The sequence below is a fragment of the Artibeus jamaicensis genome, unplaced genomic scaffold (assembly GCF_021234435.1).
Source record: "Artibeus jamaicensis isolate MK-2021 breed Jamaican fruit bat unplaced genomic scaffold, CSHL_Jam_final contig_700, whole genome shotgun sequence".
Classification (NCBI taxonomy): Eukaryota; Metazoa; Chordata; class Mammalia; order Chiroptera; family Phyllostomidae; genus Artibeus; species Artibeus jamaicensis.
In genome coordinates, this window is record NW_026521930.1 from 9,616,546 (window position 1) to 9,633,105 (window position 16,560).

Sequence of the window (16,560 nt, forward strand, 5' to 3'; positions counted from 1 at the left end):
GCCTCACCAGCAGAGCAGAGTCATTGCTCCCTCCCCCCGGGAATGCACTTCCCCTGTGATGCACTTTTGGGAGCAAATCTCATGTCACCTTTTACTTCAGTTGCCCCAGATTTTTTGGGGGAGTGGGTGTTCTGGCTCTTTGCTTGGGCGTTCAGTGCTGGTTTGATCAAAAAGCAGTGAGTTTGCTTGGCTTTGTCTTAGGGGGCTTTCTTCGTGATTCCACAGAGAAGAGGTTGCCCAACAGGACAGTGAGAGACTGTCTCCCAGGTATCCGGAGAGACATGCATGCCTGGTACCTTCCAGCTGATCGGGGGTGTGAGCAAGGCATGTTTGATAAGCTTGACAATGGTCAGAAGGTTGGTTTCAGGGGCTGCACCAAAGTTCTGAGCCAAAAGTCTGAAGGTACCGACAAACCCAGGAGCTGAGCAGAAGCTTCTCAGTCTTAGCAAGGAGCTGCCTCAGTGAAGCCTCAGGTGAAATGATGGTTCCAAACTATCAGGGATTCCAGAGGGGCGTTTACATCATGTATGTGCTTTGAATCCTTACTTGGTAATGTAGAATTGGGTTACAGCTTATGTAAAACACAGATTTCCAGGAGTCCGTACTGATTGAATTGATAATTAAATAAATAAAGGACAAGATGCAGATCTCCTGTGCAGAATTCTACATAATTTATGTAGATGCTCCTTTTCCTTAAGTGTGGGCTGTTAGTAGTGGCATTTTTCTAAGTAGGATGGTGTGCTTCCCCCGTCCTTTGGTGAAGGAAGGGGGAAGCATAGAGTAGAGACACCTGACAGACAGTTTCAGCCAGATCAAGGTCTACCACGCCAACAGCGATTAGCCAGGTGATGGCATAGAGAAACAATGGCACTATAGAGTTAGGTCTGCTCTTATTAAATTAATCTCCAAATACGTGCAGATGTAATCAGAATTACAATGCGGTTTCTTCAAACATTAAATTGAAGTGTGACAAACTTGCAGGATAATGTGTAGACCCTAAGTGCACAGCTCCTGAGTTTTCACAAAGTGGTCCCACCAAAGTCAAGAAACAGAATAAATGTTATAGCACCAGCCTTCCCAGGACCCTCTCCTGTGCCACTCCCACTACACTTTGCACAAAGTAAGGAGGAGGACAGATTAAAACAGTACCACGTTTCATGACTGGATGGAGAGGTGTCATTCAGCATTGTTGCTGATCATGTTTGCAAATAGTGGGAAAGGACTGTGAGCTTGTAACATGTCCCACTCCTAAGTGTGTGAACCCTCTGCCAACAGTCCCACTTCTAGGAAGTAGTTAGACTAGGGGCAGCCATTCTCGTGAGGACGTGTATTGGAGCAGTGCTCGTGCCAGCACAGGAGTGCTGTGGAGGGAAGAGCTGCTTCAGCTTCAGGCGGGATTGTTTTCAGAAGTGAGGCTGAGCAGGTACACGTGTGTACTGCATGAGAGCCACGCCAGTGGGGCATTTGGACGTGTAACCCCAGTCTCATATCAGGGTTCTCTTGAGGTGGTGGGTATATGGGATGCCCCTACTTTCTACTCTTTATTTATTTAATTTGAGTATTTATCAGGGATGTACTTTTATCTGATTAGATGAGACAAATTACACAGTGAAGAAAGATTAGTTTTAAACTGCTATGAAGAGCCTTGACCAGTGTGGCTCAGTTGGTTGGGCATCGTCCCACAAAGTGAAAGGTCGCTGGTTCAATTGCCGGTCAGAGCATATACCTGGACTGTGAGTTCGGTTTCCGGTCATGGCACATACAAGAAGCAGCCAATTGGTGTTTCTCTCCCTCTCATCTCTATCTCTATTTCTGGCAACAAAAATGTAACTCATGTGTCTTAAGGCTTGGTTGTGCCCTATCATGAGTAGACACTATTCCTGTCTGGTGGGAAGCCCTCTAGGAGCTGGCTCTGGCAAGGCCCAGAGAGGCCCTGGACTGAAGGAGTCCACCAGAAGGCCCTGCACCCTTTGCTTCTCTCTTCCTTCTTCTCCTAGGCCCCATGATAGTGTCCAGTGTGGGGGGCTCAGGAATGCTGCTGAGGCACAGGGCTTGCCTCCTGCCCCTTTTGCCTGGGTGACAAGCTCCTGCTTACCCCTTGCCTGCAAGCTCTGTTGCCACCCCCACCTGAGACATAGCAAAATCTGGAAGTCACATGTCCTTTATATGTGGCTCATAGCACAGAGCTCCTGCTGCTGCCATCAGTGCTTTCCTGTCAGGAGTCTCACCAGCCTGCAGCTCAAGAATGATCTCCACTCCAGCCTGGTATGTTGGGCACGCCCCAGGCCTTCCTCAGTCTGAGCCCCATTGACCCTCTGATAGATCCTGGGCAGAGAAGCACATTGATGCTCGGTGCTGCCAGCTTCTTTCTCCACTGTGACAGGAGAGCATCATATAACGAACCCTTCTGCATATAAGAAGCAAGTTAGCTGCTTTTTTAATCTTTCAGAAAATTTTATCAGGAAAAGTTCAGACATTGGAAAAGTTGATAGAATAGCACAGCAGCCACTTATATACCCTTCACTTGAATTTACCAGTAGAAGTGAAGAGAGTTAGATGCTCTTTTTTGTAGAGGCTAGTGTAAAGGTAGCTTGTGTGGCTCTCATGCAGTACGCAGTGGAAAATGTTGGAGAAGTGGCTAAGGAATCAGAAAATTACTCAGGCAATACCAACAGGACATTTGCTCATGTCAGCAAGGGTTTCAGCCAGTGGTAGGTGAATGCATTGCCAACTCTGGGGTGGAGTGCATGGTGAGTGGGCCTCAGCTGCTCATCTGGCTGCCCTGGGCTTGGGTGCCTCACCTGTTACATTGTCATCTCTCAGAGAGGTGCTGTGACACCCAGGAAAAGGTTTGAAATAGCATGAGGTGCTGTGCCGGCTCAGTAAGAGATTTTTATGTGTAGTCATGGAAGGATCTGAGTACCCACATGGTGGCAGGCACAAGAATGGGTGCTGGATATACAGTGGTGATAGGTTGGGGCAGGGCAGCTAATGAAGTTCATTGAATAGAAATCATCTTCTTGGTGTGTTGGGGATAGGGGGTGAGTGACTGCAGACAGGGACAGATGGGGGTGAAGAGTGGAACTGGGAGGGTTGGGCCAGGCCCCTCTGCAGTCCAGGTAGGGATGTGGGCATCTGGGTGGTCTTGGCAAGTCTCGGGGTCACAGAGCCCCTTGTTCTATGTGAAAGCGTTCCTTTAGTTCTATATAGGAGCAAGGCGGGGTGTACAGCATCCATTTTTTAATTTATACTATTTTAAATTGTATACTTTTTACTGTACAGTTCTACAAGGTTTTTTATTTACAAGTTGTTTCTTTTTTTAAAAAAAAAACACAGGCTTTATTTTAGAGAGCCACTTTAGGTTTACAAGAAAATTGAGTGTTGAATACACTGGTTTCCTGTATGTCCTTTCCCTCTGCATGTGTTCTCATTATGAGCATCTAGTATTAAATGATACATTTGTTAGAATTGATAAACCAGTATCGGTGCATTATTATTAGCTAAAGTCTGTCAACTGATGGTTGCTGGTGCCAATTCAAAACCAGCAGGATTCCCTGATTTGGGGTATGGTGAAGAGGAAACTTCGTTCTATGCAAAACAGCTCATTTGTGATACAGCACAGCTGCAGCTTTGAAGAAGCCCCAGGGATAGGCCCCTGTCCACCTAGACAGTTCTGCCTTGTGCCTTGGTCTGCTTTGTACTACCTGGCCTGCTCCATGTGCGTTAGTCTGTTTTGTTTTGTGCCACTCTGCTCTGGCCTGGGCTAGTCTGCTCCCAACATCTTTGTGTTTCAGCTCAGCCAGGGAAACACAGTCTTCAGTCGAAAAAGTTAACTGTCAGAACCAGAAGAGAACGGACTTGTATGTTCAGAAGTCTCCTCCCTGGTCCCTGACTGGTCTTTCCTCATGTAAATGGGGACTCCAAATTTTTGCAATTTGCGTGATCCAAAAGGCACTGTCCCGATTGGTCAGAATAGAACAGCTCTGGTTGGTTGGGTAAAGCTTCAGTCCTGTTGGTTAAAATAGGATTCCAGGAATTTCTGAAGGGACAGCTCACATGGCAGAAACACAGTGCAGGTAGGCAGGCAGTTCAGTGCAGAGGCAGGCCATTCAGTGCAGACTTCTCCTTGAAGTGCAGTTTGCATGCGAGGCCCCTGTGTAGAAATGTCTGCTAGGCTCTATGGTGTTTGGGGTTTTTGGGTTTTGGTTTGTTCGTTTTGGGGGGGGTTTGTCTTTTTTGTGCCCCGGTAGGTACCAGGAGCCCTTTTTAGTAGGTATATTCTTTCTCGGGGTTCATAAGTCTATGGTTTACTTGGGGTTCACTCTTGGTATTGTACATTCTGTGGGTTTTGAAAAATGCACAATACCTGTACCCAGTGTTACAGGATCCTACAGTTTTGCTGCCCTAGAAATACCCTGTACTCCATCAATTTATTCCCTTCCCCAGGGCCTGGCAACCTCTGATTTTGTATTGTCTTCATAGTTGCCTTTCCCAACAAGGCCAAAGAATTGGAATCATACAGTAGGTAGTCTTTTCAGACCAGCTTCTTTCACTTACTGCTCCAAATTTTCACAAATGTATAGAGTTGTGTAACACCACAATAAAGATACGGAATGGTTGGGTCACCCCCAGGTTCCCTTGTACTGTCCCACTGTGCTCATCCCCTCCCCCATGCCCAGTCTCAGCAGCCACTGAGCTGTTCTCCATCCCCTGTAGTTCTGCCTTTCCCAGAGTGTCATCTAAACAGAATAATACTGTGTGTAGCCTTCCGAGGTTGGCATCTTCCACTCTGCAGTGTACGCTTTGATGTCCATCTGTGTAGTTGTGTGCATCTGTTGTTGCCTTTTTTGTGAAGAGTAGTGTTTCTCTGATGTGGCTGTTCTGTGGTCTGTTTATCCACTCCCCAGTGAGGGACAAGAGCTATTTATAGAAAGTAAGTGATTTTAAACGTTCTCCTCCTGGGTACATCCGTAGGAGAGGAGATGGTGATTGTGTGCTTAACTCCATATGGAGCTGCTAGAACTTTCCAGGGAGAGTTCCAGTTGCTCCCCACACTCGTTTTCAGTTTGTTTCTTCTTTTGAACCATCCAAGTGGGTGAGAGGTGGTATTTCATTTTGGTTTTGATGAGCATTTCTCTGATGACTAATGATTACTTACATCTTGTGCTTACTTACATCTGTGTATCTTCTTTTTTTTTTAATTTTAACTTTTTTATTGATTATGCCATTACATTTGTTCTATTCCCCCCTCCACCCTGCATGCCCCTCCCCCACCATTTCCCCCTTTAGTTCATGAACATGTGTCTCAAATTCTTTAGATTCTGTATTTCCCCTACTATTCTTACCCTCCCCCCATCTATTTTCTATCTACTGTCTATGCTACTTATTCTCTGTACCTTCTCCCCCCTTCTCCTTCTCCCACTCCCCTGCTGCTAACCCTCCATGTGATCTCCATTTCTATGGTTCTGCTCCTGATCTAGCTGTCCTCTTAGTTTGCTTTTGTTTTAGGTGTGGTTGTTGATAACTGTGAGTTTGCTGTCCTTTCACTATTCAACTTTTTTATCTTCTTTTTCTTAGGTAAGTCCCTTTAACATTTCATATAATAAGGGCTTCATGATGATGAACTCCTTGAATTTGGTCTTATCTGAGAAGCACTTTATCTGTCCTTCCATTCTAAATGAAAACTTTGCTGGATAGAGCAATCTTGGTTGTAGGTCTTTGGTTTTCATGACTTGGAATACTTCTTTCCAGCCCCTTCTTGCCTGTAAGGTCTCTTTTGAGAAATCAGCTGACAGTCTGATGGGAACTCCTTTGTAGGTGACTGTCCCATTATCTCTTGCTGCTTCTAGAATTCTCTCCTTCATTTTAATCTTGGCTAATGTAATGATGATGTGCCTTGGTGTGTTTCTTCTTGGGTCCAACTTCTTTGGGACTCTCTGAGCTTCCTGGATTTCCTGGAAGTCTATTTCCTCTGCCAGAATGGGGAAGTTCTCCTTTATTATTTGTTCAAATAAGGTTTCCACTCGCGACTCTTCCCCTTCTGGTACCCCTATAATTCGAATGTTGGAACGTTTAAAGATGTCCTGGAGGTTCCTAAGCCTGTCCTCATTTTTTTGAATTCTTGTTTCTTCATTCTTTTCTGTTTGACCAATATTTGCTTTCTTCTGGTCCACTCCATTGATTTGAGTCCCAGAGTCCTTTCCATTACTATTGGTATCCTTTGCATTACCATTCATTTCAATTAGTTTAGTTTTCATATGTTCCTCTAATTTGTGACTAAAATCAACCAGTTCTGTGAGGATCCTGATAACCAGCGTTTTGAACCATGCATCTGAAAGTTTGGCTATTTCCTCATCGCTTAGAATTATCGGCTCTGGGGCTCTGAGTTGTTCTTGAGCCATTTTTGGTCTGTTTGCGCCGGTAAGTAAGTAAGAGGGGCAAAGCCTTAGTTGTTTACCAGGGCGGGGCCACCCAGGTCGCTGGTTCGTGAGGCTGTGTGTGGGGGCGGGGTCAGAGAGGGAGCAATGGCAGCCATTTCCGTTAGCCCAGTCTGTTGCATCTCACCACTCGCCCCAGCCTGTTTATCCAAGCAGAATTGTGGGAGCCTGCTGCCCCGCGCCGTACAGTCTCAATGCTCGCCTCTTCACTGGTTTATCTGCACGCAAATGTGCAACCTACTGCAGACAGCCAGCTGCGCCTCTTCCCTGTGTGCGCCCGTAGCTAGCCTGCAATCGATCCGCGCCTTTGGCTGCTTGCGCACCACCAGGTCAGGGATCTTTTTGGTCAACCGGCTTCGCTGCTGGCTTACCCATTTAGCTGAGCATTTCATTGTCTTTGGACTCCGTGTTGTCGATTTTCTGTGTGGTCTGGTTGTGTTAATCGTTGTTAAAAATAGTTGTTCTTAGGTTTGGTTGTGCACGGAAGCAAGGTGGGTCCACCTACACCTCCATCTTGGCGGAAGTCCACATCTGTGTATCTTCTTTGGTGAAGTGTTTATTCTAGACTTGTTGGAAAGAGGTATTCCAAGTCATGAAATCCAAAGACCTACAACCAAGATTGCTCTATCCAACAAAACTTTCGTTTAGAATGGAAGGACAGATAAAGTGCTTCTCAGATAAGATCAAATTCAAGGAGTTCATCATCACCAAGCCCTTATTATATGAAATGTTAAAGGGACTTATCGAAGAAAAAGAAGTTAAAAAAACATGAACAGTGAAAGGACAGCAAACTCACAGTTATTAACAACCACACCTAAAACAAAAGCAAACTAAAAGGACAGCTAGATCAGGAGTGGAAACATAGAAAGGAAGATCTCAAGGAGGGTTATCAACAGGGGAGTGGGAGAAGGAGAAGGGGGGAGAAGGTACAGAAAATAAGTAGCATAGACAGTAGATAGAAAATAGATGGGGGGGCAAGAATAGTATGGGAAATATAGAATCTAAAGAACTTGAGACACATGGTCATAAACTAAAGGGGGGGTAGGGTGGAGGGAAATAAGGGGAGAATAGAACAACTGTAATGGCATAATCAATAAAAAATAAATTAAAAAAACGTGTCTATAAAGAACACTAATAACCTCAAACATAAAATATATTCGAGACCCAAGTTTTTTTGTCAGATAGGTGATTCTTAGATATTTTCTTCCAGTCTTTCAAAGGGTAGAGTGTTTAGTTTTGAAGTAGTCCAATTTGGCATCTTTTTCTGTTACGAAGAGTACTTTTAGTGTTGTATTTAAGAACCCTTTTCCTTGTATCTATGAACCTTTTACCTGGTGAGTTCACAGAGATATTCTCCCGTTTCCTTCTAAAATAGTTTATAGTTTGATGTTTAAATCCATGATCTACTTTGGATTAGTTTTTATAAATGATGTTAAGTTTATACCAAGGTTCATTTATTTGGCCAATGGGTGTCCAGTTGTCTGAGCTGCAACTGCCAAAAGAACCACCCTTCTTTCATTAGCTGCTTTTGCTTCGTCTAAGGTCAATTGACTGTACTGTATGGGCCTCTTTCCAGACTTTTAATCCTGTTCTGTTGATTTATGTATTTATTCTTTCACCAGTAGACATCAGTTTTTAAATACAACACAAAAAGCCTGTAAAGGTGGAACAGGGGTGGGGGAAGTTAGTATGGTGCCTTGATTTAAGACCAAAAGCATTGAGTAAGTATTTCACCAACTTCCTGTCTATGCTTCTCATGCAGATCCTTTTAAATTAACTGTGAATCTCCTTTTGTCATAGAAGTATAGAATTAGATAAAAGAGTAAATGAATTGAGAAAAGCTCCCAAATTAAATCTTATTACATTGGCTGCAGACCCAGTTATAGACTTATTGGATTTATCAAACAACTTTGCAGAGAAGAAAATCAGTCTCTGAGAAAGGAAAGCCAGACTTCCATGCACATAGAGGAATTACTCTGTTGCTTGTTTTGTGAAAGTAACACTCAATTGCAGGGGCTCATATAGAACCCCCTGTGTCCTTATATTTCATCAGAGATCAAGCTGTGATTCTTCTGCAGACAGAAGAATCTTAACCGCCTGTGCCCTGGGGAAGCCCATGCCTAGCCTGTTAGTAGTCTCTGCCTTTCAGCTGTGGGGCTGGTATGTGAGGGTGAGGAATATAGACCTTGTCCCGGGACCAAGGCCAGGCCTGAGGGGCCTTTTCTGTGTGAACTTGACCATGTATGGCCTTACCTTGTGCAGGCTTGAGTCTCAGGCTGCTTATAGAAATTCCATTTGAGAGAAAAGGATTGTATTCTCAGGATGGTATCTAGTCATAAAATGAGGACTACCCAATTTCACTTTTAAAAAAAAAAGGAAGTCAAAAAGTAGCAGTTTAACGGAAAATGTGATTATGTCCAACGCAGGTGCCACATGACACAGTGCCACCTGCTCTTTAAGTCTTGCCTGCTACTGTTTTTGTTTGGGTACAGATGCAACAAAAAGTGATGATGGGCAGAAAAGTCCACTTGTCCCCAGAGCCCCTTATTGGAGGAGATTACTTAAGAATCTACTTGCTACTTAATTACCGCTTTCTTTTAAAACTCTCCTCCAGCTCCCTCTTCTGCAACCCTGCTCCGGCTTCCTTCACATTCACACTGCCACAGCGGCACTTTGCAGGCCTGGGTCTCTCGTGGGTCCAGGTGGCTGAACCCGCGGGAGATACAGCATTTGGTCTCAGTGGAGTGTGGTGCTTTTTCACATGGACTCTTATCCTCTCTGACTCTCCTCCTGACAGAATGGGGAGAGCTGGGGTCTTCCAGGTTTCACAACTGGGAGTGGGATAATGTAAAAGCTTGGTTAAAACAGGATCGTAAAAACAGTATGCAAGGACTTTCAATCTTTCATAAACACAGACCTACGTTTGTTTACTGACCACCGGGTGGCTGGCCAAGGCCTTTTGTTTGGGGTTTATCCTCAGAGCTCTGTGTTGTTTTTATCTTAGAAACTGTAGCCAAGATGCATCATTTGTGACTTACCATTTCTAAGTGGAACAAGAGCACAAGGGCCCACAGCAGTGGGACTGCAGAATGCTTCCAGGTCATCCTTAGTCTTTCGTAGTTGTCTCACCCACACTTAACTTGACTGTCACTTTTTTAAATTACCCTATTGAGTATTTTTAAAGTATATTTTTAGAAAGAGCTATTTTTGTGGCTTTTGTACTCATTTATAGTATTTCTTTAATTCTAATATATAAATTACTGCCAGACAGAATGTCACCAACAGCTATGACAGACAGACTTGGGGCAGATCCTGCTGACTTTGGGCCTGCCTGAAGGTCACCTGTGGGGAGCACAAACACATGATGCCCTGTACTTGGGGGCTGTGAGTGCCCTGAGTCCCCAGGCCCCGATAGTGTGGTTTATAGGGTGACTGGGGGACATGGCTAATGTGGAAGTGTGGCCACCTAGAGCTGGGTTAAGAGTTCACATAAAGGCGGGTTGAAACCTCTCAAGGGACTCTAAGGAGTAGGAGCAAAGGGCACACCAGCTGGTGTGTGTCTGACAGGAGCTCCATTGTCATGGGACAGCAGCCGAGGCCACACCGCTCACCCAGTGGGGGGCAGAGCACATTTCCCATGAAGGGCAGTCATCCCCTTTGCAGTGTGAGGTGTGATTGGAAAAGTATTGGGAAATCCAGAGTCATGAGGCCTAACGAGGCCAGGATGGGTGCCCTGCCAGGGTCCTCGCCTGCTGAGTTCCATGTGTATTGACATGCTGGCCCTTTCCTTCCTGCGCTGGGCAGTGAGCTACTGTTCATTTAGAGGTCTCAGCACTTCTTTAAAACTCTTTCCCAGGGCCACCACAGTACGTTATAAAGGGAGAAACCTACGGATAAAAGCGCCCATGTGCCGAGCCCTGAAGAAACTCTGTGACCCAGACGGTATGTAGAAGGTGCTCTGGGGTAGGGTTGGGAAGGTGTTCAGTACTGCTCCACTTAGCAATGGACAGGCCAAGCTGTGTGTCTGAACCTTCCTTTAGTATGTCCACTCAGTAAATCAAGTTCAGCTCAGAAGCCACAGTAGCATTCACATGGGGTGTCATCAGTGTCAGGAGCAAGTCTTAGGGCCTTGCGTAGCCCAGTTGTGGCTCTGGCTTGGCAGGTACCCTACTGGCCACATTGGCACTTCTCTAGGCACAGGTCCTCGTGGGCTTCTCTGCTAGCTCTGCTTTCCCTCCCAGGCTCTTTGCCCACGGCTTCTCCTTGACCTTGAGTTGTCTGGCCAAGCGCTTTGACTTCTGTGCAGAGACCTGTCTATCAAGCTCTCATGGCCCCTTTCTGTCACAGGCTTGAGTGATGAAGAGGACCAGAAGCCAGTGCGTCTACCCCTGAGAGTCCCCGTAGAGCTGCAGCCGAGGAACAACCATGCCTGGGCCCGCGTGCAGAGCCTGGCCCAAAACCCCAGGCTCAGGTAACTGCCTTTGGTCTTTGATGGGGAGCCAGCTGCAAAGGATGGGTCCAGAGGAAGGTGCCTGGGTTCCGTTGTGGACCTCTGGGTGAACAGATTTTCCCCATTGCTCCAGAGTTACACGGGGGTAGTGCACCGTTCTGGGGGTTCTGGCAGTATGGGTTTGTGGACCAAGAGAGTTGGATGTAGAAGGATGTCGTGGTTAGCAGGTCGATGACTAGAGGATCTTTCCCTCACCTTTTCCCCCAATCCCCTTTTTGTTTCTCTCTATTTCCCTAAAGATTTGTGTCTGAGTAATGGGCAGGGCACCACTCTGGGCAGACTATTTTGCAATTACACTTTTTTTTTTTTAGATTGAGGTAAAAGTCATGTAACGTAGAAGTAACCATTACCATTTTCAAGTGTCCAATTCAGGACATTTGAGTACTTTCACAGTATTGTACAACTTCCATCTAGTTCCAGGACATTTTTATCACTCCAAAAGGAGACCTCCTACCCACTAGTTACTTCCTATCCCCTGCCTCTGGTGCCTCGCTTCCGGCAACCACTAGTCTGCCTTCTGTCTCTGTGGATTTGGCTGTTCTGGATGTTCCACATAAACAGAATCTCATACTGTAGTCCTTCCTGTCTGACCTCTCACTGAGCATCATGTTTTTGAGGTTCATCTATGTTGTAGTGTGTCCATACTTCATTCCTTCTTTATGTGTTTTTATATTCTTGGGATTAAGGCTGGCCAGACCTCCCTTCTTGAACTCAGAAGGCACCTAATAGAATAGGTTGGTGGGTTGTGCCAAGGTCCATACCCTGGATGAGATCTTGCACTGTAAAGGATACACAAGTCTGCAGATTCATGTGAGTCTCCAGTTACCGCAATTTAAAAGGCTAATTTTTAAGAAAAGGTGTCAAAACTATGAATGTTAAAATGGCAACAAATTCATAACTATTAACAACTGAATCTAAAAAACAAACTGAGTAAACAAGTAAAACAAACAGAATCATAGATATGGAGATCATTTGGAGGGTTACCAGCTGGGAGGGGCAGGAGGGAGAATAGGGGGTAGTGAAGGATTAAGAAGAACAAATTGGTAGGCAGAAAATAGACATGGGGATGATAAGAAGAGTGTAGGAAATGGAAAAGCCAAAGAACTTACACGCACAACCCACGGACATGAACTGAGCAGAGAGATTGCTGGAGGGAACGGGGGTACCGGGCAGAGCGGGGCAGAGGGGGAAAATTGGGACAACTGTAATAGCATAATCAGTAAAGTTTGTTTTTTTTTTAATTAAGTAGAAGTACATTTAAAAAAAAGTCGGTGTCTCTTCTGAGACATGGTGGCTCAGGCCCCTCCTTAGTGCCCTTCCCAGATGCCTTTATTCTCTATGGGATTGTCTTACTGCCAGCAGCCTCTGCAGCTATACAGAAGGTTCTGTCTCTGGGTAACAGCCTTCTTCCTGTCTGTTGTTTCTGATAGGATGATTGTGGAACTCCATCGGAAGGTCTCCAGCCTCATTGAATTCTTAAAGCAGAAGTGGGAGCTCCATGAAGTGCGAATTGTATCTTTTTCCTACCTAAAGCAACACCCCCCTCCCCCCAAATTCCACAGCATCTGCTGCCTAGAATGGTGCCCTGCTTCTCACTCCCAGGTTTATATTGGGTCCCCGTGCAGTGTGGCAGCTATGCTGTGAGATAGTGTAGAATTGGAACCAAAACCCACAGCCTGTTGTCCTCTGGGTTTTGGGTGTGAGCCTCCTTTTGGACCTTGCAGTGTCCAGGCTCTGTCACAGCAGCCCTGCATGTGGTGAGCAGCCACCGTCTCGCCTGTGGGTGTGGCCCAAGCATTCCTGTGAGCAGGTTGATCAAAATGGGCAAGGATAGCTCCAGACTTCCCCTCCTCGTTAGCCAGCTCAGACCCCTGCCCAGTCCCCAGCCAGGACAGCCTGTGTTAGGCGTGAAGTTCCTAAAGAAGAAAACGCCTGAATCATGCTTTCCCCAAGGCTCTGTGATACCCAGTGGCTGGTGTGCTGCTGTACATGGTTCCTTAATAGTGTACTCAGCGAAAGACACTTGCGGAGCGGCAGCTGCAGGACTCATTTGTGGAGTCGTCACAGGAGAAAGTGGTGCTGCACCTGTTCCCGGGAGAGAACTGTACACTGACCCCGCTTCCAGGAGTGGCTCGTGTGGTGCACTCCAAGGCCTTCTGCACAGTGCATTGGCAGGAGGGTGGCCGGTGTAAGCAGAGTTCCAAGGATGCCCACTCGCTGCCTCCAGCCCAGATCCTGGGCATCCAGAGTGGGCAGGGTACAGCCAGGGGCCAGGTGAAGTACCCAAGGGGTGGCACCGAAGGCAAGGGTGGGGGGCGGCCTCCTCCTGCCACGGATGCTTCCCAGAGCTCCGGAGAGAGTTCCCCTGAAAGTGCCCCTGGGGAGGGGGCTGCCCTAAGCCTCAGCAGCCCGAATGCTCCCGACAGGCTCCCCCCTGGGCTCCAAGACACTGGGGTACGGCTTGAGAAGACTCCTATGGCAGCTCCTGTAGAGGGCGGAGACAGCCCAGTCCAAGAGCCCGGGGCTGTGATATGTGCCTGTGGCCAGCTCCCAGAGCTGGAGGATGAGCTCTCTCTCCTGGACCCCTTCCCCCGCTACATGAAGTCCTGCCAGGACCTCATCATCCCTGAGCCATGCCACTGCGTAGACTCTCAGCCCTCAGCATGTGTTTCCCCAGAGACTCACACTCCTAGCAGTGCAGAGGCGGCTGACCTTGCCCGGGCCAGAGCACCATCCCCTGTCCGCAGCCTTCCTGGCCTGGAGCTTCAGCCCAGCCCAGGGCCCCAGCCAGATGTTTGCACTAAAGACTCAGTAGATGCTCCTTCAGAGGAACCCCAGGAGAAGGCAAGCTCCTTGGACCCCCCGCCACTTCAGGGACAGCCTTCTGTTAGGCCCCTGAAGGACATCCCTCCCAGCCGCCTGGCCCAGCAGCTCCGTGAGGAGGGCTGGAACCTGCAGACGTCTGAGAGCCTGACACTGGCCGAAGTCTACCTCATGATGGGAAAGCCAAGCAAGCTGCAGCTGGAGTATGACTGGCTGGCTGTGCTGGGTCCCGAGGGCCAGGCCCCTAGTGGCTCCCCACCTGCTGCCTTCCACAAGCAGCGCCTCCTCAGCTGCCTCCTGAAGCTCATCTCCACTGAGGTCAACCCCAGGCTGGTGAGTAAAGGTTGGACACAGCCCCACAGCACTTGGCCAGGAGTCCCACAGGCTGCTCAGAGAAGAGAAGGAGCCAAGTTCTGTGACCAAAGAGGTGGAGGTTCTTGCAGGCTATGTTTCATTTTGTAGAGCAGGGCCGTGCGGAACACAAGTTGGGGCTTTGGCTCCTTGCCAAGAAGAAGCCCTTTTCTTCCAGGCTCACAAAGGGTTCCAAAGAGGACAGTGACCACCAGGCCATGCCTGTTAGGTCTTGCCAGGCTCCAGTGATCCTGCTGAGCCCTGAGCCAAGGGGCCAGTGTACAGAGGTGAGGTGGCAAACTCAGCCAGGAACTGAACCAGATCCCGCTTTATCTAAGTGTCAGAAGTACTGCAGGTTTCATCAGAGTAGTGACAAGGTTAAGTTTGCGCTTTAGAACGGTTGTCCTGGGAGGGCAGCGGTGGCACAGCCTCGATGGAGGAGGGAACAAACGGGATGCTGGGGCTGTGGGCTGCACCCTGTGGGGCTCAGCAGTATGAGGCCCACTTAGGAGACCTCCACAGGTGGACCTCCATGGGTAGCTGTCCAAGAGATGACCAGTTGAAGTAGTCTAGGGCTCCTCAGCAGGGTCCATGGTGTGAGGTGGTCCCCGAGCCCAGGGAGCAGCTGTGAGGCCCAAGGAATGGAAGACCCTGCCACACAGACCAGTTTATGGCCCCCTACCTGGGCTGGCCAATTAGAGCAGCCGCAAATGGGCAGAGACTTTCACTGGTGGGAAAGTCTCATAGGCTCTCCTAGACACAAGAAAGCAGAGTCTTGGGGCAAGTAGTTCCCGAGATCGCAGTGTCTGCGTGATCTTAGGAAGATTGGAGGCTCACAGTTTCTAGGAGGAGCAGCTGAGGGAGCTGGTGGCAGTGGCTTTGGGGGACAGGTCAGGACTACAGGCTCACTGTTGACCCCTGAGTGCTAATTCACATCAGAACGAAGTGCAGGGGGCGCCTTGGAACACACATTACACCTCCTCTTTTCTTGAGCAGACAATGTGTGAACTTGCTGTTCTGTCTTGGTTTCCAGTGTGACTCTCCTACCAGGCTCTTATTTTCTCAGTTGCGCCTCTGCACAGTGCTTGCACAGAGGCTGTCAGTAGAGCAATGATGAAATGAATCAGGGCCTCATGAGAGAGGTGGCCCTTTCGGGGGTGGTTGGGGACTGGCTGGATGCTGTAGAGACTGGTAAGGCAGGGCCTGAGGATGAGCAATGGCCTTTGGATTTGGCAATGTGGAGGTGACCCTCTGGCAGGCATGGGTAATAATAGGGTAATGGGGTGATTGGACAGAAATGATGAGTTTAAAAAACTTTCAAGTTTGTCTTTTGGAAGGATCAGGAAAGGAGACTGGGGAACACATGAGTACGTTCTGTACCCTTGGGAAGGAGGATAAGCTAGGCTGGCTCCTGCAAAAGCTGGAAACAGCACATCTGAGGTGGCCTTGGCCTCACCTGAAGGGGAGAATTGAGCAAGTTGGAAATATTATTGCAGAGAATGCAAAGCAGGGTGCTCAGAGCCATGGTTTCTAAGTAGGTTCCCTGGCAACAGCCTCAGCATCACCTGGGGACTTGTGAAAGATGCGGGTTTTGGGGGTCCCACAGACCATGCATGGTTTGACACCCTCTACCAGGTGGTTCTGATGCAGCTCAGGTGTGAGAACTGCTGACCAAAGGCCCTGGCAGAGAATTAGGACCTTGAATGAGAGATGCATGGCCTGGCCTTGTGGTCTTCCTCCTGCTGAGGTTTGGGTGAAGCACACTGACAAGCAAGTTCCCTGGGGTGTCAGGATGCTGACAAGAGGCTGGCTGGGCACTCAGGCAGTTGAATAGTGAGATTGAATAAGCTAAGCAGCAATGTGGGTGGGGCTGGGGGAGACAGTTCCCACGGAAAGGAAACAGTAGCTCAGAGCTGGGGGCTGAAGAGCCATGGGAGGTACAGGAGGGAGGAGGTGCAGGGCCCCTAAACACCTACCCGACTGGTGACTTTGACCACTGGCGTTGCTGAGTTACTGAGGTACTGACCTGTGCCGTTGTGGAAGTGTGGTCTCTCAGCCTTTGCTGTCCCTCTAAACTCGGGGGTTTCTTAAGCCTTCTGCTCCTAGGCACTCATTCCAGAACCATTGTTCACAGGCTGAGTTAGGCTCTTGTTTTGGCCTTTTTCTGTCCTAGGCTCCGGAATCGAATGCCGGCTCTATGGCCTCAGTGAGGCCTGCCCAGGAGGAGCAGTTGACAACTGCCCCTGGGAAGGTGGTGAACATCAGTTCCCGGAGCCCCCGCTGCCCTCGAAACCAGTCTGCCCTTCGCAACAGCAAGACCTTCTCTCCCAGCTCTGCGCCTTGCCCCTCCTCAGGTGAGGTTCGACAGCTCCTTTCACCCAGATCTCACCGCCCCGGGCACCCCTCTGGGTGTGGGGGCTGTTCCAGGGCTGAAGGCAC

General features: G+C 48.2%; 1 protein-coding gene across 2 annotated transcripts in view; it reads left to right on the forward strand.

The window, feature by feature from the left end:
• Window positions 1–16,560, forward strand: part of CRAMP1 (cramped chromatin regulator homolog 1) — a 66,729-nt gene that overhangs the window by 30,769 nt on the left and 19,400 nt on the right. For both annotated transcript variants that reach the window (XM_037157127.2, XM_037157128.2), the window contains exons 7-11: window positions 10,294–10,379; window positions 10,785–10,908; window positions 12,378–12,459; window positions 12,961–14,103; window positions 16,295–16,475. In XM_037157127.2, coding sequence (XP_037013022.2) covers window positions 10,294–10,379; window positions 10,785–10,908; window positions 12,378–12,459; window positions 12,961–14,103; window positions 16,295–16,475 — 1,616 coding nt within the window. The remainder of the gene's footprint in view (window positions 1–10,293; window positions 10,380–10,784; window positions 10,909–12,377; window positions 12,460–12,960; window positions 14,104–16,294; window positions 16,476–16,560) is intronic.